Source organism: Kwoniella botswanensis, chromosome 1 (genome assembly GCF_036426115.1).
Source record: "Kwoniella botswanensis chromosome 1, complete sequence".
Classification (NCBI taxonomy): domain Eukaryota; kingdom Fungi; phylum Basidiomycota; class Tremellomycetes; order Tremellales; family Cryptococcaceae; genus Kwoniella; species Kwoniella botswanensis.
This window is the reverse complement of record NC_088599.1, coordinates 9,058,963-9,081,079: the sequence shown is the minus strand read 5'-3', so window position 1 is coordinate 9,081,079 and position 22,117 is coordinate 9,058,963. Positions and strand designations below refer to the sequence as shown.

Genomic DNA, 22,117 nt, shown 5'->3' with positions numbered 1-22,117 from the left:
TATGCATCTCCTTGGGAGTAAGGGGTCTCCACATCTTATCACACTTGTACTGCACTCGGAACCACGGATGATGCTCGAGCCGGTGAGAAGACTACTCGTAGCACCAGGAATGTTAACTTACAGTTATATACCTTAACCATCCTTCACCTAACACTAGCTCATACATATCACATCTGACTGTATCATCAACCACAATGACATCCCTCGCTTCCTGCATCTTCTGTAAAATCATCAAGGGTGAGTCTCCTTCAACTTTTACAATTTACTTGAGCTGAATACTTGCTGACTGTGAATCGTGATGGTATAGGTGAAATCCCTTCGCAAGTATCTACTTCCCTCTTAAGTTACAGCACAATGATGACAGAATGACCTAACATCTGAATCATGGGGGTGAATTGGTGTATGTTGGGGACTTGACGATGTAGGATGAAGCTTCTCGAAACCGATACCATCTTCGCTTTCATGGATATTGGACCAATCGCCAGAGGACACTGTTTGGTCATTCCTAAGCGTGAGTGAATCGTACCATAACCCATATCGTCCTCTAATGATATGTGATTGATCGTCCAGAGAAGAGCTGATTGATCTTATTATCATTGATCTGAAAGACCACGCTGCAAAATTAAGTGATTTACCAGATGATCAAACGAGAGATATTATCCCAGCTTTGAAGAAGTTAGCTATAGCTACCGTGAGTGAGGTTTTACTCCAGTATACACCCGGGTATACCTCCATAGGAATGGATGGATCGGATTCAAACTGATCATCTTGATTGGACTTGCAATTGTTTTGATAGGGAGCTGAAAACTATAATATTCTTCAAGTGAGCTACCACTCCCAATCTCACAACATCCCAACTATATCAATCCGCATAGCTCGAAAACGAAGGTCTAATCGCTGAACTCGTACTGCAGAACAATGGTAGACCAGCCCATCAAGTGGTAGATCACGTACATTTTCACGTCATACCCAAATACGCTGAGAGAGGCGATGAAGAAGGTTTAGTCATTGGTTGGCCAAGTGAGTGGGAAAATCCAATTAACCTACAAAAACGGAAAAGAAAACAATTTCTCGTAATGGTATTAGAGTAGTTGCTGATAATTATCCGTATTCTTTCGATCAATCAGCTCAAAAAGACGTAAGTGGTTGGTTACCCGTTGCTGCCTTCTTCACTACTGATCATCATGCCAAATTCCTCACTTAGCTCTCGAAAGACGATATCACCAAGATATTCGAAGAGATGAAATCGAAGCTGTAACTTGGACATTCTGGGAAAGGAACGCTCAAAGCGAAAAAGGGAAAGTGAGAATAGTTAAATATTAGTCGGTATGGTAGTTGATAGGGTCGTAGTTGTAGTTGTAGCAGGAATAAAACATGACGAAAGTAGCACGGCGCGTCCTTAGGCGGAAAGACAGACCTCTTTCAGCTGATGAATTCATTCTTGGGATTCTGACAGATGAGTATCTACTGATAACGGTACTCTTGAGATCCCAAGTCTTAGTTTTGCATACAGACATTTTCATTCATGTATTGATTACCAGAAGATTGATACAAGCAAACAAGAGAGAAAGAGATGATAACGAGATCCGTCCATTCCTTTCCCCCTTTTTCAACCTTTCAGTTCCTCGAGTGTCGTACTGATTCACGATCAAACCCATTTCTACCCAATATACATCTATTTCTCTTGTCCTGGACCGATCTAAAGTTTAGATGCAGCACCTGCTCCCGCACCTTCATCTTTGTCAGCCGGAGCTTCAGCTTCTTTATACGCTGCATCAATCTCTTTATTGAATTTCTTAGCGGCAACATTACTATAAAAACCACGAATGTGTCAATATCAGCAAGCACGCCTCCATTCGGCTTATGAGGACGAGAAAGAAGGAAAAAGATGCGATAACCACTCGCAACTCGCAACTTACCGCTTGATCTTCAATGTAGGTGTCATGATATCTTCAGGGAAAGGTGCCAAAGTCAAATGAACACCTTTAATCATCTCGAACCTAGGTATCCAACCATCCATCAATTTCATCAGTCTCATGGTTCATGCGGTACATTGTAACAATGGCAATTGACTTACCCATTCAGCTTATGCTCTTTAGCAGTCCTGGCCAGCCTTTTCAAAACGGCTTTCCTGATCTTCTTATCGCCCACTGCTTTTTCAAGTGCAGCCAGATCTTCAGCTTTGACGTGTTTACCCAGCGCATGGTGAATTAGAGATGCTGCCTGAGCCGGGTCAAGGACAGCGAGTGCAACCAAACTTGATCGGGTCGAGTCCCCATGTACGAGTAAAGAGGCGAATAATGGATCGAGAGCATAGAGCGACTCGAGTTTCTCCAAAGCAACGTATTCACTAAATCACATATATACAACAGTATAAGCTTACTAATAACGTGTAGATGGTTAGTATTGGGGAAGGAAAAGAACGTACCCCTGACTCAGCTTGACTACGTTCTTGACTCGATCTACAATCTTCAAATGGCCATACGCGTCAACCTCACCAATACTAATCCAAAGAAAGTTCGATTAGTCGTCTCCGTGTAAAGCGATGTTCGCACTAATCACTCACTCTCCCGTATGGAACCACCCATCTTTATCGATAGACTCTTCGGTGGCTTTAGGGTTATGAAGATAACCGGGAGTGATATTGTACCCTTTCAAGCAGACTCTACAAACCCGGAGCAATGCAGATCAGCATAAGTCCTGACATGATTGTCTACAGTATTCGAATTCACTTACTCTCCTCTGGGATTAGGTTTATCTTGACTTGTGTACTACACACAACGAACCATCAGTTTTAGCTGGGTCAATCTAGCTGCAGAGTAGAAATTACTTACCCCCATATCAGCATGATCGATGAGTTTGAGATCGTTACAGTTTTGGATAAATCCTACAGTACCCACTGCCCTGACGTCTTGACCGATACTATAGATATACAGTATCAGCTAAGCATTGTTTATGTGGTATGGTTGAAAGGCAGAGGCGCACCCTTTAGTACAAGTACCGATGGTCTATTAGGTATAAATTACCAATATCAGCTTTCTTTTCTCCGTAAAATAGACGTCCTCGATTCAGTAGATTGTATACCTACCTCCGTAAGACCATACTGTAAACAAAAGTAATAAGTCAGCTGGAGAAGAGCATCAGCGTCTGATGATTGAAACACTCACCCCTTGTACAACTTCGCATCCAAAGCAGATTTTCAGCATCTCGTGAACTTCCGGAGTTAGCGGTGCAGCCCCTGAACACATGTAGACCAGCTGGCCACCCAGCAATGCTTTGATCTGTTAGAGATATTAGCGAAATTGGCACATCGTCAAGAAAGTCCACGTCAAAGACTCTGATGTCCATATGAGAGAATAAACTAACTTTTCTGAAGACAAGAGCGTCCCACAATGGATGAGTAACACTTCCAGTCTGTCTCCAATTAGCTATCTTGGCATCTACCGCTCGTCGAAGTAAAGCTCCTTTCAGCCCGCCAGCTTCCATCTGAGTGGCCACTGCCGCATGGATCCTAGAACAAGAGCAGATGTGCGGTATTTTAGCATCCCATCATGACAGTTTCCTGGAGGAACGGAGGAAGGTAGGAAATACTTACCTATTCCATACCCTGGGTACACCGGCCATGAACTTCGGTTGAATGATCTGAGCATCTTCGAGTAATTTCGTTACATCTCCTGTGGTAAATGCGATGGTTCCATCACCGTACATGACGACATAGTGGAGGAATCGCTGATTTCAAAATTTGGAGGAGAAGCGGAACAATCGAGTTCAGATCAGTTCATGGATCCTCGTGTTAATCGTTTGTGCGTTACATGTTTACATACCTCAAAGCTGTAATAATTTGCAACCCGAAAAGGGACATGATCAGTTATCAATCGCAACACCAGCGATACGATCTCAGTATCATACGACTCACATATGACTCAAAGGAAGATACGAGATGTATTTCCATTCTACGCCGTCGGTTATTCCTTCGGTCGATCCAAGCATGTTGGAACGTACGGCGTAAGTCAAGTTCTTGTTCGTGAGCACCACACCTTTGGGATCGCCTATTCGTGGTGAATGAAGTGATGATCAGCCACGATCGGCATGAAGTTAAGCATTAGAAAAGCATGGAACGGTGAAAGAAATCATGCAATTTAACTTACCCGTAGTTCCACTGGTGTAACTAATGGTGACCACCCTCTCCCTATCCAATTCCAATTCACCTTGAACCCCTTTGACAGGGCCAGGTTCGATGAAAACCCCATCCATCGAACCGTATTTTTCAAGATCATCCAATACTAACAGTTCCAATCCTAGACTTGCTGCCCATTGGGATAGGAGCTCATGCTCCGATCGAGGGAGAGGATCCATCGATACGACGATCTTGAGGGAGGGGCATTTGGGGGCTATCTTGAGGAGTGAGGGGATATGGTTTGAGGAAGCAAAGATGATAGGAAGAGGACAGTGGTTCGTACTGTCATACCAAACGAATGTCAATATCTCTCCCATAGTCAGGCAATCAGGATCGAGGAGCAGGAATACTTTACACTGACATATACTGAGCCACATCCGGTCCAAGAGTCTCATACAGACTGACTCCCACCAATCCATAAGCCTGACAAGCTAAATCGACCACTTGCCATTCCTCTCTATTCTTCGACCAGATCCCCACGGCCCAACCCCTCCTCGAACCACCTTTTACTCTGTTGGCGTTGCCAAAGTACGGTATACCAGGATGAGTAATTTCGGGAGGACTGACGCCGTTCCTCTCTATAGACGATTTGAGTCTGCCATCTCTTTCCAAAGCCAAAAGGGCTGAACCAAGATTGGATCGTCGAGTTTGTACGGTTCCGTAAGATGTTGGAACCAGTGTACGGGAGTAGACTGGTTCTTGAGTGGTGGACGCTGGTGCAGATGGGCTGGACGGCAGAAGGGGTCGTCGAAGGAATAATGCTCGAGAAGGATGACGAGCGACGGCTATTTTGGTGTGACAATGCGTAAGAGTACGGCTTGTGAGGTGAAGCAAGGTTTTGGGAGAGGCAACTCACATTGCTCGAATAACTCGAAGAGGGTGGTAGGTTCATCAGGAAGGTTCTCCCACCATTGTTTGTCCCAGATAGCTACCGGGATATCGTCAGCTCGAGACCCATTGGATTACCTCATTGTTTCAGCTGGCTCACCACATCGATATGTTGCTGTTATAGTGTATCAGCTTCTTAATGCTCTATTTTGGTCCAGGAGGGGAATTACTTACCACTTTGACCTTGAGATTGGGTACCTGGAATAGGCTGCAGTCTCCCATCAGCTACTGATTCTTACATCGGAACATCAAGCTAGAATCACTCACCTCACTCAGCTTGTCCAAGTTGAGGTTATCAGGATAAGGTACGAATCCTACCATTTTGATGTTATACTCAAAATGCTATAACGAATTAGGTGATGATTTACTGTTGTACTGTTGTACTACAGATATCGATATGAAGCTTGCGTCCTGATTGGATCGGCAGTAGAGTCCGTGTAATTTGATGGTGTTGGTGATGGTGACTGAAGCGAACAAGATGACGATCAAAGAGTACGACGATAAACAACGAACGCCAGCGCCGGTGAGCGTGTTGATCGTTCCTTGAGATGGGTGATGTTTGGTACACACAGAGAGTAGAGGATGAGATGATCTGACTGGTCTGCTGTATAGGTATATAGCTCTGTTGAAGCAATGGCTGGAGGATACGAGTAGTCTGCTGATGAGTTACAGTAGCAGCAGTGACAGTCACAGTCAGTTACAGTTCCATTCAATTCCCCCGTTTTTCTTGGAGAAGCGACTTTGTGGATGCACACTTGTACTCCGGTTATTGACCTGGTGTGAGTTACCCGAAGTTGTACGTATACGTTATAAACAGTACAGTCACAGTAGTCCATCCAAATGCTCAGGGTGGCCAGATGCCGTCTATGACGAGAGGACTGGGAAATACATACCCAAATACTGCACGCGATGATGACTGCAGGGAACGGACAAGTGCACAGACTTGAACTAGCAAACCACTAGAACGATTAAAGAACCATCGACGTAGGCATGTGATTTGCCCATGAATCCGGATAACTCGGATTGGGGACTCTCGTAGCAGTCGGAGGCCGATCTGCCGTGTACCATAATTCTTACGCAGGACATCTTGAATTGAGGATATCAGGATCGAGAATATTACATTAATTCACTATAGCTACATCAATACTTCTCCATCCAGTCCTCACATTTTTCTGGCATAAGGCCGATAATCTAGATTGATGAGGGAGTAGCGACTGTCGCACCACCATCAGGAGCGATGAATTGACCATTGACGCTATACCACGACTATTAGTGAAGATTCGTAGATGGAGAAGGAGCAGAGAAAGAACGATTGACACTTACAATACACCAGCATAACTCGCTAGGTACAATGTAGCAGCGGCCATATCACTTTCGTTACCTGGTCTACCGGATGGCAAACCTTTTCCTTTGGATGTATCTGATAGATCGGATTTATGAGTTTGTTTGTCAGAATCGCCAGCTGTCATTTCCGATGGGAATATACCGGGCTAAACGATTACAGTATACACAAATCAACATAGGATAATAGTGATTTCAATCGTAGATGAAATGGAATGAACGGATGGGTGCAGCTCATGCTAATCATACGCACAGCAATTTGATTAACTCTGATTTTGAGAGGCAAAAATTCTTTAGCCATGACTTTTGACATTTGTACCAAAGCTGCTTTAGAAGCTGCATATGCGAATTGACCTCCCGAAGCTCCTTTCATCAACCCAGAGATCGAGGAGACATTGACTATTTGCGAGGCATACCCTTTGGTGGATTTGGCTCCAGCGTTGAGTAAGGGGATGAAAGCGGCTGCAGTGAACTGGCAGAAGAGCAAGTTAGCTACCAATTGTCTGATATACAATGGCACCAATTCCACTCACGTATTGTCCCGCAACGTTGGTATGTAGGATATCATCCCATTCCTTGAATTCAGATTTCAACAACTGGCTCGAATAGGCTTTAGCATCTTCCGTATTGACATCTTCATATCCTTCTCTTGAACCTTCACCGGCGATACCGGCGTTGTTGAAGCTGCAGAGCAAAGAGGAGATTAGCGACGATCGTTCAGAATCACATGAGAAGGACATAGATACATATGGCAGAGCTCGATCGAAATGAATTATTGGCTATGGATGAAGGTGCAGTAGACTTACAGAACATTAATTCCATCCTTGGCTTGAGATTCAATCTCCTTAACCAACTTCTCAATTCCCTCCTTATTGGAGATATCACCTTGTACAGCCACGATCTCTCCCTTGGAATTACCATCCCCTCCATATTTCTTAGCTACATCTTGAAGTTTCTCGGCATTCCGTGAAGTTATAAATACTTTCGCGCCATTCTCCACCAAAGCGAGAGTTTGCATCAAACCTATACCTGTTCCACCACCTAGGACAGTATGCAACATCAGCATGTCGTCTTGATATGGATAACCGAGGTATGATACCTGTAGGGTAAAGTGAGAACATACCTGTAACTACTGCTGTCAAACCTTTGCAGGAAAATAAGTTTTGGGCTTTCAAGTGCGAGTGATCGGACATGCTGGGTGGTAGTGTAGTGTATGAACGATGAGTTGGGTGGGCAATTGAAGGTTTGAATTTGGATCTGTATTGATTTGTGATAGATATAACAGGTAAAGAAGAAGAGGAAACGATTGATCGTCTAACGACACAAGATGACCTTCTTATACCTTGTGCGATCAAAGCCATATTAAAAAGCAAGTGAATATAGGTATCCTCAATGATGTCAAATGACCGACTCTCTACCGACTACTATATACATGTGTCATACCTCTCTTACCTTAAAGTGCTCACTCGCCTATGCCCCATAAACAGGTATGCAACCACACTACTAAACCACGATGTGATGTCACAATACAATTTAGTGGAGTGGGTCCAGCTCATGTGGAGGTTTGCTTCATAGTGAATCGACAAGTACAAAGAGGCACGATCGGTTAAAAAAGGTTAAAAGGTTAAACTGGGATTCCCAAGTTGTGGTGCTATCTTTTTGATTGCTATATCTGCTGTTATTGACGACACGATAGATGCCCTGCATCCATAACATAATCATGAAACTGGAAATACATTCTATGTGAATACTGTATGCAAGGTATATATCAACAAGTGTGACCAGCATTGTACGATACAATAGACACCATCATTCGACTGTCGCACTCCTATTCCCCGTATCAGCCGATTCTGATACTCTATGAGATCCTTTCCGAGGCGCAGTATTCGGTTCATGTATACCATCCTTTTCATTCTTCCCTTTTCCCCCTACGCCGTTATTCTGGCTCTGGGCATTACCAATCCTAGAGTATTCTCTAGGTAACAAAATTGCTCGATCGATAGCTACTGGTAATCCCCTATGTCTACCTCTCAACATCACGCAGATGATCTTATGTTCGAAAATAAGAGATGAAATCGAATCATCAGCAATGTTTCTCTTTCAATTTATACGAGCCAAATGAGAGAGCAGTCATCGCATATTGTTGTGGATATTGGAAGTATATATGTACATATTGAAGTTCACTCACAACAATCTTAGAGGCATATCCAAATTCACCAACAAACGAAAAATTATTGTTCGGCGTACCAAGACTTAAACCTATCACAGAATATGCAGAAGTACATTCAAACAAGATTCGAAAGACGGTGAACCAATCGTACCTTACCAACGATCATCAGTCCTTCCTCTACATCGTACTCATCATGAGTAAGGTTGGAAAGGCTTACTTTTGGGGATCCATAAGCTTGCCTCTCTCGAAGCAGCAGATCAGGAAGATGGCTACTGCCAATGGCCAGATATCGAATGCTAATTGTTTGCGCATATGCCATAATAGGTATTTACTGTGATCGTTAAATCAGCTATCAACACACGGATGGTTGAGGTGGAGGGTACAATGAGAAAGGAGATGGGAAGGGTGGATGAGAAGCGGAAGGTGATAAATGGGCACAAATCAGGGGTAAAGATACGGCGAAGGCGGGAGAAAAACACAAGTAGAGGATGTAGAGGCGAAGAGGAAGAGCGAAAGGAAAGAGGAGATGAGGGGGAGCAGATACTCACCTGAAGACCTCGTGTCTCCTACCTTTGAACTCAGGTTCATCTTCACCCAAAGTATCAGGATCATCTGCTTCGTATACACCAAGAGCTATCGAAGAGAAGTATGTAAGCTTTAGATATATACTTGATACGTGACTACTATCTGTTTCAACCTACCTTTCTCTTCGTATACGTTGGTAGATCGCACGGACATCGCGATTGCTTCATACAAGCACATTATCAGCTTAGGCCCTGGGAAAAGGTTGGAAACAAATCGAGTAAGCCTGAAGATCAGTAAGACTTACGGTAAATGGCAACATACATCAAAATCTACGATTTACAAAACCGGATAATCGTATCAGTACTAGCTTGCTGCATTATCAGTCAATCTATAAAAAGGATAATGAACTCACAATGTACAGGAACAGCACCGACGGAGCCATATTACCGATAGCCACGATCCCGAACCCGCTCGCCCTCACACTGAGAGATTGCAACAAGCCATCTGAAAATCGCTCAAAGCCGCTCAAGTTCTCCACAACTGGTAGACCTATGTTGAGGACCAAGAAAGCGAAAAGCTCGATGATGCTGATTAAAGACGTCAGTGATATCTTCTTGATTGTAAAAGGAGTTTTGAAACTAACATGAAAGTTAGCACGATGAAGAGGAGGTACCATGTTTGATGACTTGGAAACAAGTATAAAAAGCACCTGAATTCTTCACGATCAGCGTATATCTGACTCGGGCTGGGAGATTCGTGCTCACCTTCTAGGATGATCCAATAGGAAATGTAGAGTCTCAAATTTCTCTCCTTTCCTAGTGACCTTAGTTCCTAGCCAAATGATGAACCGTAACATGATTGGAAAAGCATGATTACCCGCCAAGAGGACGAAGATGAGAACGTATATGATAAGATAACAATCCTGGAAAGGGGCCAAACCTTGATCGATGAGACTGGAAGGTCAAGAGGAATGATTTGTTCGATTAGCTTCACATTATGATAATGCTGAATATTAGGATTGATAGGACTAATATAGTTGTGTGACCCTATCGAATGGGTAAAACTCACCTCATACCTGTCCCTGTGAATGCTGAAGCACTTAAGAATAGAGAAAACCAAGTTTTGTTTGCTGAACCAGTTTGAACACCTTGAATAGGTTGGAATGCTGCATCCCATTTCTTCACTTTGGCAAGATAGATCGATATTATGGCGAATGGTATAGCCTGGCATAAGAGGACGTACTACACGTCACATGAGCGAAAACTCGCATCAGTTGATATCCTCCGAATATTCATCGTTGAAGGACAGGGTATAGAGATATACATGTTTTATCCTGGATCATGAAAGGGGAATACTCACACTCCCAACGAGATGACTCAACAACCTCAAAGCTCTATACTCAACTCCCCCAATCTGTTCCAATTCCTCATCATCCAACTCTTCAGTCCAGAACCTACTATTCCGTCCAATCACCAGGCCACTCAATCCATCAGGCATCCACTTAGCCACCGACCCCTTGATCATCTCCGTCCAACTTTCCCCTTCCTCGCCTGCCGGGTGGGGATGTGCTTCTTCATCTTTATTGGTTCGATCGAAAATCGGATTAGTCAGTATCTCCAATTTTCTTACTGGTCTAGCGAGCTTATTCTTGGTCGAAGAAGGCATATAGTCCCTTATCAGTTCTAGAGGAGTGGGGAATCCACCCATTCCTGTATTCTTGTGTCCTTCAGGATGAGGGATAGGATGATTATAGTATGCTGCAGAAGGTGTTGATTTGATGCGACCCAATGGCGAACCCATAGTAGGTTTACGTGTGGGCTGTCGAATAGGCTGAATTGGTGAAATGGGATCGATGGTTGCGGCTTGACCAACACCTAGTGTAGCTTTTCGAGTCTGTTGTCGTAGTCTCTGTCTGGCGATATATGATCTCTCTGATGGATGTATACCCAGACCATGAGTGGTAGCAGGCGAAATAGGAGTGGGTAAAGCCGTAGTGTATGCATGGGGTGATTCAGCTCGTGAAGTTGGATTAGTGGGAATGGCAGTAGTTGATCTTCCAATAGTTGAAGGTTGACTATGATCATGATCGCGATCATTATCCACGTTCTCAGATATCCTACCTTCTTCGAGATCCATTTCCACCGGGGAATCCGTCACACCCTCTCTTCCATGTCTATCTTGATCATCAACGTATCCTTCAATCTTATGTGCACTAACTGGTCCAGAGATAAAAAGCCCTTTCTTCTCTTTAATGGTCTTGATCTTCCTCTTCATAGGTTGGGTAACGAATCCTTGAAATACTGTTTCAGTAGGATGTAGAGTGTTGGTACGTCGTAGACGGTCATTGATGATTAATTGTTCACAATGCGTTCTAAAGTAGTATTTTCTGACTAGAACCATGATGAGGGAGACGAAAGTTGGGTCACCGATTACAAGTAGGAGGAGAATGAGGACTTGTTGGAATGGGTGAAGAGCCGAAATGCTGATATAGCATGATAATTCAGTGGACGGTGGGTGGGCCAGAGGCATTGACGACATACTCACTTTACTGGTACGAGACCGCATGTTCTATTCCAAGCGAATGTCCGTCAGCTGTTTCATATCTGCCAGGTGGAGATGCGTTCACTCACGTCATTGCAGAGAAACAGATGAATAGACTATCCAAAAAGGTGACTTTCTGTCTTCCCAGGTTTGTGCTATTGGCATTTCCAGACGCAGATCCGTTCGCAGCGTAGAAGACACAGGCGGCAATGACTGACATTTCAGCCACATTGTCATAAGCAGCTAGCCTATCGTACAAGAGATACCCGAGGCCGAAGAAGGGGGAAGACGATGAGGGAGGGGGCATGGGGAGACAGAGAGGAGAGAGAGGCCAGAGAGGGGGAGCAAGACTCACTCGGTGTAAAAGTGAATATCAACACATGTATCCTAAAGAAATTCAAGTGATTTTTGATTCTTTCCCAGACCGTCTGTTCTTCATTTTGATCTGCTTCATCCATCTTTATCTTGACTCTAACTTTATGTTTATGTTTTAGTAGATGTCTTCTGGTCAATTGTTGTTGTTGTATTATATGTCCATCAGAGACGAATAGTCTTCCACTTCCTAGCTGATGATCTCTTTGATACACCATTTTGAACCAATACTACTGGCCTAGCACCCTTTACACAATTTTTCATGTCGTGGTTTACGCTTTGTCCTAGTGATTGATCGTTGATTGAAAACGGAAATTGATGGTGACATCAGGGAGTTCAGAACATGCTTCAACCTCGCACATTTACCTTGCCTTGGCTGCGGGTAGTCGTATCCAGTCTAGACTTGCTCGATGTCATTGCATACATGTACATGTTTGAAAGGATGTTGGATGATGATGGGTTGGGAGGAGGAATGAGGAATGATGAATGCTCGTGGTTCAGGCACAATCGACGAGTGCCTGAACCGCTCAGCTTTTAGAAAAGCAACCATCGGATAAGAACAGTTTCAAGTTCGTTGACACAAGCACAAATATTATTCCATTTATTCATCTACACATGCATAATGATGTACAGTATCATTCAATGACATGTCCGACTCAAGTTGACAGATGATTGGTGGGCTCATGATCACAACCGATCGAGAAGGAAGATGAGTGTAAGTACAGTCAACAAATTTGGCCTGTCCCTCGTCCAGATGTACGACACTCCTCTGATACGACTGGTCGTTTCTGTTCGAACCTAAATCTCGACTCCGATCAGACGGTTACAAAAATGTAAATATTCTGTTGTGTTACTGCCTCCTTATCATGGCACAACACTACAGAATTACACAAATCTTACCGTCTTGATAATAATAAACAATGGTGTTCGCATTAAAGGATCATCAGCGTAAATACCTGGATGACGGGCAGGCTGCGCTCGAGGCAGCCAAGGTAAGCGGTCCATCATGCAACGTTGAGACGTCTACTGATGAGTCTTCACCTCAGGCCACCCAGAAAGTTCATGCGCTTTCCGGGTTCATGTTAAATGCCGCCGTCTTGTACACAATGGAAAAACAGTAAGTAGAACTATCGTCTCAATACGCCTGGCGTTCTTTATCCTGATCGCTGCGGTATCGACCTTTTATAGCCTTTTCGATCGTCGTAAGGGATCATTCCTAGATGTCCCGCTCACTCGAGAGCATTGGATGGTCGACGCCAAAGCAGTGGCGCAGGAGGCCATCGCAAATGTATATCCACAATACGTTACATATATGTGGGAGCGACTATGGTTGAACCGGAGCTGATACATATGACTTGACTCGCAGATCACAAGCCTAGCTACACAAGAGGTCCGAAATTCCCCTCTTGCAGAAATCGATATTCCGACCTCTCATTCTTCATCTAGAAGACCAAGTCACCCCGCCTTCGTTCTCCGAGATAGAAACAATCAACCCGAAGTAGTTGTCTCACGCACAGTCAAAAGATGGTTAGACCACCAAGTGACCTCGTTTCTCAAATACTACTTCTGTCCGCCGATAGATGTGAATCATTGGCCTGGACCTGAAATGGATAAGATCAAGAAGGAAAGAAAGGAGAGAAAGGAAAGGAGAGAGAAGGAAAGGCAAGTGATCAATGCCATGGAGAAGAGATTGCATATGTGAGTGATATTCATACATTGCATCTTTCTAAATCTATGTGCGTGTTGAGAGGTACTGATGATCGCTCCCTCGTATACAGTCAAGATGGCAAAGTAGAGGAAACTGTCGCACAACCACAAGTTGATGACTACCAACACCTTTCATCGACCTAGATTTCCGTCGGTAGTACTTCTCTGGTTCGACTATTGTGTGAAGAATTGTATATATAATATTGTTTTATACTATTATGATATGTGACATTGTGACACCAGCACAACCAACAGCTCTAGGTACTCTTACATCTTTCTGTGCACCTGTACCCCGTGATCGAAAGCCTGGAGCTGCTGAGGTGTATGGATGGACCTAACATTGACTCTGGAGAATTATTCGAATGGCAACCTCTTGAAAGAAGCACTTCAGCAATCACAGGTTGACGAGTGGGTGGCGAATTTAAGGTTGTCTTGATCTCGTCATTGCAGGAACCTAAACATCTCATGTGATCATGTAGCATTCATACGTAGCATTAATGTACTCTTGGCTTGCATGATCACTTGCATATCTCATAATTCAGTCATTCAGCCATTCAGCCCTTGCGTCCGAGATAGGTCGGGGCCATAGCCTCTTCATTCATGCTCTCTTACATCCAGGGATGATATGCAATTGGAAATCTACGCAAACGAAGCTACAAATCACAAGTCCACGAGTTTCCCTTGATCATTCACCTACCTCCTTTTAAAGTTCATCCTCGCTCGACCCACCACCTTCTCATGACTTCGCAATGACATTGTCCATACCTGTATCAGTCGCAGAGAGCTCTCACTATATATCTATATGATCTATCCGCATTCAGATGACCCAGGGATCAAGCACCCATCCTCTCGCTTCCCATACCCCTCACCTAGTATCAGTATAATATTGTTCAACGTACGAGCTAGACAAATATGTGTATCGCATTCTTCACTTTGTCACAACCGGGATACAAGCTGTGGGTGACAACTCCTCTGCCTTCTTCTCTCTAACTAGTTTGTCCAATGCTAAGGAGGTATCCTGTTTCTTACCATCTCCATATCTAGTATTCTAGCTTCAAATCGAGATGAGTTCCTCTCTCGACCTACTGCACCTGCACGATGGCATACTTTCTCTCACACCACCTCTCCAGATGAGGACGACGAGAAGGAACCTTGGGTACTATCTGGTGTAGATAAAGGCGCAGTGAACGGTGGGACTTGGTTAGGCATTACAAGGGATTTGAGAGTCGGCTTACTGTAAGTCGAAATGTTACTACCCTCCTCTCGGCTCGAGACAATCATGTGCTTTTGGGAAAGACTGCTAATCTAGATACTTCTGACATTCAGCACCAACGTCCGCCTTACCCCTCCCACTCCCCCTCTTCGACCTTCCCCCAATCCACCTTCCAGGGGTCTCCTCCTCCGAGATTTCCTATCCAATCCTCCCTCATCTTCAGTCGGAGTACATGACTACCTATCATCCCATTATCCCCAATCGGGCGAATACGAAGGATTCAACCTTCTGCTCTTTTCTCTACACAAGGGAAAAGGGGAAGTCGGTTATCTGACAAATAGACCTATTCCTTGTTTAACGGAGTTACATATCCCTTCTTCCCATCCCACCCCACCTCCCGCCCCTCAACCTTGTGATCCCCTTAAAGGGGAGGAGAGAAAGGCACATGAGTTAGCTGCTCAATGTTTTGGGATAAGCAATTCGCCAATGAACGAACCTTGGCCTAAAGTCCTACAAGGGGAGAAGAGGATGGTGGATACTTTGAAGCAATGGCAGAAAGGCGGAGAGGATGATAAACAGCTTATAGAGAGGATGTTTGGAGTGTTATCGTGAGTTATCGCTGTTCTATACTCATCACACTCGAGAAATGAGTGATGAACTGATGTCTATTATGCTGCGTTGACAGCCAAAGTATACCAATAACCAAGGAGTCCGACGCATTATCATCAACTACCATCCCTCTCATCACGATTCCTTCCGCCAATGCGTTTACTACCCCTACTACAGAATCAGGACAGTCCCCAAAACCAAGATGGTACGGTACGAGAACGTCTACAGTCATCATTGTAAAAGAAAATGGAGAGACGATCTTCGTCGAAAGAGATGTACTGGTTTTGGATGATGAAGGGAATCCAAAGAAGGGTGAAGGGGAAAGATGGGTGAAATTTAAAGCGAATTTGGATTAGGGATTCAGTCATCACAAACATGATAATCTGTATTGTTAGTACTAAGTATACGTAGTCTGATATCTTCTTATGCACATGTCACGTTTTGTAATGTAATGTCCATATGGATCTATCCTTTCTACAGTCCTCTGAAGTGGAGTGAACCAATGTCGATCGTAACACAACTGCCAAATTCGCTTCAATGGGATATAGACATGTTTGCAGTCTGATATCCGATACCCAGCACCAAATATAGAGGTATCCTCTTACAGGAATGCACCGTGACAGCAGTCGTGGAAGCCATGCATGACGCCAAAATACAGACGAAACCCCTCATCCCACATCCTACTCCTTATCCAGATCTACGTTTCTTTTCTTAATACCGCAAATATGGAAAGAGATAGAATAATCCGCTCTTCTGTTGTAGACAACGATTAGATGAAGCCGATCTGTGGAAGTTGAAATGTCAATACATTAGCTAACTGCTCTTGCTGCGATTGTCACTGAGGCCAGGAGGTGAACCCACCTTGTTGGCAACTTCGAGAGCATCGAAGTCGGCAGTCAATCTAACGTAGGCCTTCTTCTTACCGTCGGGTCTGTAAAAATGCGTATAATCAGCACATGCAACGGAGTATAAAGATGAAGGTCATATGTATCGCATCCATTTCACAACGTGATTCCAATTGATGTGCAATAGAGATCAACTCACCTGATAAGGGTGTTAACCTTGGCAGCATCAACATCATAAAGCTTCTTGACGGCATCCTTGATGTTTCGCTTGTTAGCCTTGAGGTCAACGATGAAAACGAGAGTGTTGTGTTCCTCAATCTTCTTCATGGCAGATTCGGTGTTAAGGGGATGTTGGATGGTTCGGAATTGATCCATTCGAGGTAAATGAGGAACGGATTTTCTTGGGTATCGAGGAGCACGAGGTAATCTCAAAGTCTTTGGTCGGTGGAAAGAAACTGAGGTTCTAACTTTTCGGACGGATCCACCGGAAACTCCCTTGAGGGCAGCTTTCTTGGCCGATTTGGCTTTGGCATCTTGGGGTTTGGCAGCGGCTATACATTAACAACACAACAAGAGTCAGCACTACGACCATGGTATTGATAAAGAACCAGAAAGTTGGTATAGGGTTGGTTTGTTGGGTTGGTTCGGTTGATTCGGTTCAGCGAGTTTGGTTCAATGGGACAATTTGCTGTATCGGCTATTCCTTCTTGAATCCTTTGATCCTCATAAAGCGAGATACGTTTCTTGACCCAAACACATAGGTGTTGTGGTCTCAACGATATCCACGATATCCACAATCATGCCCCTACATCCACACAACAGCACCATCGTACCGGATCGTATCCAATTGATAAATGCTCCAGTACTCTTAGTCCGATGCCTATTGTTCGGTCCATATCCTCTCCTATATCCACCGTTGACCTGCTCCCATAAGTTTCTGCATGTCCCGTTCTTCCATCAATCCAGATATCTTTTCTAACGCTAAATCATCCCATTGAACCAAACCATTCCAACCCGAACCAACCGGGCGAGCGATGTTGTCGAAGATATCAAGAATACCTATACTCACCCTTGGTTGAAGGAGCCATTTTGACGATTATACCTGATATTACGACGATTGATCAGTACAAGTGGGCAAGGAGCGATATGGAAGTAGTATGAAGATAACTTACAGGCTTGATGGATGAAGAAAGGTCAATAAGGATGATCAACTAAAAAACCTCAAAATTGGCACAACAGCAAGCAGGCGACGAAGCTTACAGCTACGGTGAGAGTGAATATGGTACGGGATGGGTATGGTGCAAAACTTTGCATACTATGGGGATCAGGGTCATTCGAGGAAATAACGTGGTAGAACAGTGAGGTGCCACATAGACGTCCAAGTGAAGACTGGCGGTGTTAGGGAATAGTGTCGGATATAACTTATCACCGACTCTCGCGGTGACTTCAGACGCTTAAACCGGGGTCTTGGTTTCGCCGATATCGTTGCATGGTTGCATGGTGCATTTGCTCCGTAACACCCCATACATGACACAGCTGTATCTCAGCAATAAATGTTTCTTGCAATATGAACTCCACGAGGACGATATTTTGATGTTACTGGACCATATCAACGCAGTCAACAAGGCAGTGAATGACGAAATGGTGGTGTAGGCAACGAATGAAAGCAGACCTGGTCAAACAACCAACACTCTTTGGTGACGAAAAAGATCAAGGTGAAGGGGAAGGTACCATCAAGATCGTGTTGAACGTCTCATACAGTACCTCAATCTATCGCTGCGGATATCTAAAGGATGGTCGTGGAATAGCTTCCGAACAATCTGATTGTTCATCACATCACATCATTCTTTCCACACTGACAAATGATGACATCGACGTTCTCGACTGTTCTTTTCGTCGCAAGGTGTTGCCTTTCCAACCGATCAAACACAACAACGACACACACCCGACAGCCAAAGGACATTTTGATATGTTTCGCTCCCTCAGATACCCCCCCTCTCACAACGACAACAAGAGGGAGAAGGGATAGCTGTTACTGACGGATCAGCTCTGTCCGAAGAGGAACCACTTATGTAGTTGACTAATTGCATCATCTTGATGGACATTCAAATAGACATGTCTTGTTTTCAAGTTACTGGACGTTCAACAGAGAACATCAATATCCATCATATCAGAATGGTGAATGTCGATATTGTATATTCACATCATCAGTGACGTCGATATGAAGATGTTGATGATGACAATGTATCATTCAATATCGATGACGAAAGAATCGCAGTACGGCTGGAAGATGATGAGATAGATTCCATACGAAGAAAGAGCGAGAGAAAAATGTATAAATAGATCCCCTTTGGTCTATTCAAAGTCGTTCTCCATCAATTCAATCACCCGACAAGAAAACCAAATTCAACAGCTCTACTCAGTCAACTGTCAAATCCAACCGAGATGTACTTCGCCAAGTTCGCTTTACTCGCACTTCCCTTCATCGGTCTCGCTTCTACCAAACCGGTAGTGGTGGAAGTTGAGAAACGAGCTACTGCTTTGGACGTTGTCAATGAGTTACAAAGCGCCATCGTAAGTGGTCAAACCAGTCAGGGGTTATTCTCCCTTCACTCCTATTTTCGTTTCTTTTCAAACGACCAAGTGTAGTCAGCTTACTGGTTCAATTTGGTTTTTAATTGTATCAATCAGGCCGGCCCAATTACAACCCTCAAGACAGCCAATGTATCTTCCGACGACGCCCAAGCTGCTCTTACATCGATCAAATCAGTTATTACCGACGCTACTTCAGCTATTGGATCGGCTACCGCCTCGAAGCGAGACCTTATCGCTTTAGAGAGCAGACAAGCTGATGACTTGGCTATCGTTGGACAAGTTCTGGCTCAAGTTATCCAAGATATCGTAGAGGCTGTAGAAGGTTTGGCTGATGATTTGAAAGGATTGCCCCTCATTGTGAGTGCAGTAACCAGCCATCCATCGTGTTGTGTCATGATACTTCATACCTCACGATGTACATCGACTGACGTTGGCTGTAAAGGGCGCAATCATCTTTGATATCGACTTCGGACTAAACACACTTTTACTTGGAGTTGAACTCGTTTTGGCTGGTGTGGTTGAAATTCTCAGAGGTTTACTCAGTGGAGTTGCTGATTTGTTACAAAGCTTGGGTAATGGTTTACTCGCTGGTGAGTCATCCGTTTCGAGTACACTTCATGCTGAATGAGACATGACTGATCATTCGTTGATTTGTTATTCTTCAGGTCTCATCTTTGCTTAAACATACCTCCTCCAATAGGTTAAGATCAAGATTTCTTGATGTAGCGAAATTAGTTTTTCATTCTCATGTCCATTTATCCTTTTTTCTGATTCTGTATACTTTGTCTCAAATGTCGGTTGAAATCAATTTAATCAGATGGACTGTTATTATTGTATATAGCTAGGAAAGGCCATGTATCGCAATAAACGTAACATCATCAACATAGTTAGCAGGCATATTGGTCCATCTGGGTAAGAGCAAGAGTGAACCTCCAAGTGGAACGGTTCTTCAAGCTTTCCATCTGAGAAACAGACCGCTACATAGTATATATCCTTTCTTTCACCTAAGACATTTCGGTATTGACAGACGTTTGCTGCACGTCGATCTACAAATCTGAGCTTGCATTGGTGAGTGTGAATTCTCAGCTTAACACGATCATTTCTCTCATTGAGAAACTGGTATCGGAACGTGGTGTTCACCTTGAGATAGTTTCAATACCCTTCCGTAACATCATCCGCCAATCTAATGATGGTATCCATTATACTCGGATCCTTGATGTCTTTCTCTACCATCGCATGAACGATCTTCCAATTCTCACTACCTTTTTGCACTCCGTACATCTTTCCATCGCGAATAGCAGCGTAGTCGCGTGGCCCGTGGTGGATCGTCACTCCTGGAAGGTAAGTTACGTCGGGATCGGATTCTTCGGGAGTAGTAGTATTGGCTTGATTGGACATGATGTTTATTCAGTAACACCGGATCGTCCTAGATGATCCTCCGGCATAAAGATACATATACGAATGTTTAATCAGACTCAGACTGAGGATGAGAAGAATACCAAAGTAGGTCAGAAATAACGCAACGCATGTCGTAAGCTCGTCGTACGAATAGAAGCACGTACCAGGTATTCACATGTCTATGGACATCATGGCAGACTCAGATACTATAAGGCCATGGGCTCGTACATATAAGTGTACATCAAAAGAGTATGAGGATCCGAATGGCATGTTGCTATGTTGCTATCGAATGTGACGTTGATCATCGGTTCAGAGGTATTCAATGACGTTGACAGCAACAGGAACGATCAACATGACCTGACATAACCTGGCATGACGTTCCGTGTGCATGCTGCGTGTGTATCGCTGTAATGAAGTCAAATGACGAAAATCCTTTGTTGTAATGCTCCACCCAAACGACGGTGCGTCATGTAGAGGAGAACGGCGGATACTCAGGTAGCCATGCATAAATATGTTGGTACCGTGACACCACCGGAGAGGCGAGATATCTTTGTGCAAACGCTACACTCAACAATACAACGGAATACCTAACAATAACAACGAGAACAAGATGAACCCTAAAGACTCAGCCTTAGACGTATCTCAAAAACTCAAAGAGGGAATCGTATGTCTGATCCTTTTGATGACTTGAGATAATACTGCAAGAAAGTGTTGATGAATGAATGGGATTTATAGGCCAAACCAATTGAGACTCTTCGAGACCCCAACGTATCATACGATGATGCCTCCGAAGCACTGGGAGCTATTCGAAATAGCATTGCCAAAGCCAATGCTCAATTCCCGGCTGCAGGTGTCAAACATGATTTGTCCCAACTGACCAAACAAGTTGGTTTACCATTGGAAAATAAGAATGACGATGATTTGAATAAAGTCGGTGGGGTGTTGGCGGACGTTATTAGAGATATTGTTGAGGCTGTCATGAATATAAAGGAAGAATTGAAGAAGATGCCTTTAATCGTATGTCCTATTATCCACTATCCTTTCTACAAGGCTACAAGGAGAACAAACGAGACTGATAAATCTGTTTTATGGTCGTAGGGCTCACTCATCCTTGAGATCGATACTGGCTTGAACACCTTGTTGGTCGGACTTCAACTTGTCCTTGCTGGAGTGGTTGAAGTTCTTAGAGGACTCTTGTCGGGCGTATCTGGGTTATTGAAGAACTTAGGTAATGGTCTGACATTTGGTGCGTCCAGTATATCAGTTGTATAACAGAATACTAATGAATATCCGCGATGATGTGTTCTAGGTCTCATCTTCGGTAAATAAACTGGATGATCCTGTCAGCTATGTAGCCGGAATGTCATAGGGTTGTAGCTAGGAACGTATCATCATTATTGTTTCGTTGTATATCTATCTTGTGTATCGTCAGGATGAAGAATTGAAGAATCGAAATTGAAGTGCTTCTATTATCTTTTTGTTGCATTCGCTGAACGGTGCACGTGGCGCGATGGATGTCGTCTTTTCATCTTCTCAACCCTGAAAGTATCCTGACTATCGTCATCGCTCTCTCTGTCCGTCTATTGGGGAGAAGGCAGTGGCGAATCGGCGTTGTCCCTCTGTAAGATGCCAAGATTGGCTGTGGCTCCTGACAGCTGGCTGCATGCGATGAACAACAGTGAGAGAGAGCAATGATCATGTACGGAAGAGACGCACCGTGTTATACATAATACCTT

At 44.0% G+C, this 22,117-nt stretch overlaps 10 protein-coding genes across 10 annotated transcripts; 5 read left to right on the top strand and 5 right to left on the bottom strand.

The window, feature by feature from the left end:
- Positions 1-426: 426 nt before the first annotated feature.
- L199_003417 (uncharacterized protein) lies at positions 427-1,258 on the top strand (the record flags this gene model as incomplete). The annotated part of the gene is made up of 6 exons (XM_064889150.1): positions 427-511; positions 609-691; positions 797-823; positions 915-1,020; positions 1,092-1,138; positions 1,205-1,258. The coding sequence occupies 6 exons, from the start codon at positions 427-429 to the stop codon at positions 1,256-1,258; spliced, it is 402 nt and encodes a 133-aa protein (XP_064745222.1).
- A 441-nt stretch (positions 1,259-1,699) lies between these two features.
- On the bottom strand, positions 1,700-5,386 carry L199_003416 (uncharacterized protein; the record flags this gene model as incomplete). The annotated part of the gene is made up of 20 exons (XM_064889149.1): positions 1,700-1,811; positions 1,920-2,000; positions 2,078-2,350; positions 2,429-2,503; positions 2,567-2,665; positions 2,737-2,771; positions 2,835-2,922; positions 2,986-3,008; positions 3,089-3,103; positions 3,168-3,281; positions 3,367-3,511; positions 3,596-3,729; positions 3,825-3,831; positions 3,917-4,049; positions 4,149-4,459; positions 4,539-4,962; positions 5,034-5,105; positions 5,166-5,180; positions 5,240-5,273; positions 5,333-5,386. 20 exons carry the CDS (start codon positions 5,384-5,386, stop codon positions 1,700-1,702), a joined length of 2,244 nt encoding a protein of 747 aa, XP_064745221.1.
- An 870-nt stretch (positions 5,387-6,256) lies between these two features.
- L199_003415 (uncharacterized protein) lies at positions 6,257-7,599 on the bottom strand (the record flags this gene model as incomplete). The annotated part of the gene is made up of 6 exons (XM_064889148.1): positions 6,257-6,320; positions 6,389-6,555; positions 6,660-6,878; positions 6,940-7,090; positions 7,213-7,447; positions 7,530-7,599. The coding sequence occupies 6 exons, from the start codon at positions 7,597-7,599 to the stop codon at positions 6,257-6,259; spliced, it is 906 nt and encodes a 301-aa protein (XP_064745220.1).
- Positions 7,600-8,215: 616 nt separating this feature from the next.
- Positions 8,216-12,100, bottom strand: L199_003414 (uncharacterized protein; the record flags this gene model as incomplete). Its single annotated transcript, XM_064889147.1, has 14 exons — positions 8,216-8,455; positions 8,595-8,727; positions 8,794-8,907; positions 9,125-9,209; positions 9,278-9,322; positions 9,406-9,430; positions 9,514-9,688; positions 9,745-9,810; positions 9,866-10,054; positions 10,170-10,342; positions 10,461-11,583; positions 11,646-11,669; positions 11,732-11,855; positions 11,998-12,100. 14 exons carry the CDS (start codon positions 12,098-12,100, stop codon positions 8,216-8,218), a joined length of 2,619 nt encoding a protein of 872 aa, XP_064745219.1.
- An 834-nt stretch (positions 12,101-12,934) lies between these two features.
- On the top strand, positions 12,935-13,865 carry L199_003413 (uncharacterized protein; the record flags this gene model as incomplete). Its single annotated transcript, XM_064889146.1, has 5 exons — positions 12,935-13,006; positions 13,061-13,131; positions 13,203-13,302; positions 13,381-13,712; positions 13,793-13,865. The coding sequence occupies 5 exons, from the start codon at positions 12,935-12,937 to the stop codon at positions 13,863-13,865; spliced, it is 648 nt and encodes a 215-aa protein (XP_064745218.1).
- Positions 13,866-14,633: 768 nt separating this feature from the next.
- L199_003412 (uncharacterized protein) lies at positions 14,634-15,899 on the top strand (the record flags this gene model as incomplete). The annotated part of the gene is made up of 4 exons (XM_064889145.1): positions 14,634-14,677; positions 14,766-14,957; positions 15,048-15,542; positions 15,620-15,899. 4 exons carry the CDS (start codon positions 14,634-14,636, stop codon positions 15,897-15,899), a joined length of 1,011 nt encoding a protein of 336 aa, XP_064745217.1.
- A 413-nt stretch (positions 15,900-16,312) lies between these two features.
- L199_003411 (60S ribosomal protein L25) lies at positions 16,313-17,476 on the bottom strand (the record flags this gene model as incomplete). Its single annotated transcript, XM_064889144.1, has 4 exons — positions 16,313-16,327; positions 16,405-16,474; positions 16,588-16,939; positions 17,458-17,476. The coding sequence occupies 4 exons, from the start codon at positions 17,474-17,476 to the stop codon at positions 16,313-16,315; spliced, it is 456 nt and encodes a 151-aa protein (XP_064745216.1).
- Positions 17,477-18,833: 1,357 nt separating this feature from the next.
- Positions 18,834-19,665, top strand: L199_003410 (uncharacterized protein; the record flags this gene model as incomplete). Its single annotated transcript, XM_064889143.1, has 4 exons — positions 18,834-18,962; positions 19,080-19,340; positions 19,426-19,573; positions 19,649-19,665. The coding sequence occupies 4 exons, from the start codon at positions 18,834-18,836 to the stop codon at positions 19,663-19,665; spliced, it is 555 nt and encodes a 184-aa protein (XP_064745215.1).
- A 470-nt stretch (positions 19,666-20,135) lies between these two features.
- On the bottom strand, positions 20,136-20,381 carry L199_003409 (uncharacterized protein; the record flags this gene model as incomplete). The annotated part of the gene is made up of 1 exon (XM_064889142.1): positions 20,136-20,381. One exon carries the CDS (start codon positions 20,379-20,381, stop codon positions 20,136-20,138), a length of 246 nt encoding a protein of 81 aa, XP_064745214.1.
- A 610-nt stretch (positions 20,382-20,991) lies between these two features.
- Positions 20,992-21,710, top strand: L199_003408 (uncharacterized protein; the record flags this gene model as incomplete). Its single annotated transcript, XM_064889141.1, has 4 exons — positions 20,992-21,045; positions 21,117-21,398; positions 21,480-21,627; positions 21,691-21,710. The coding sequence occupies 4 exons, from the start codon at positions 20,992-20,994 to the stop codon at positions 21,708-21,710; spliced, it is 504 nt and encodes a 167-aa protein (XP_064745213.1).
- Positions 21,711-22,117: the final 407 nt, after the last annotated feature.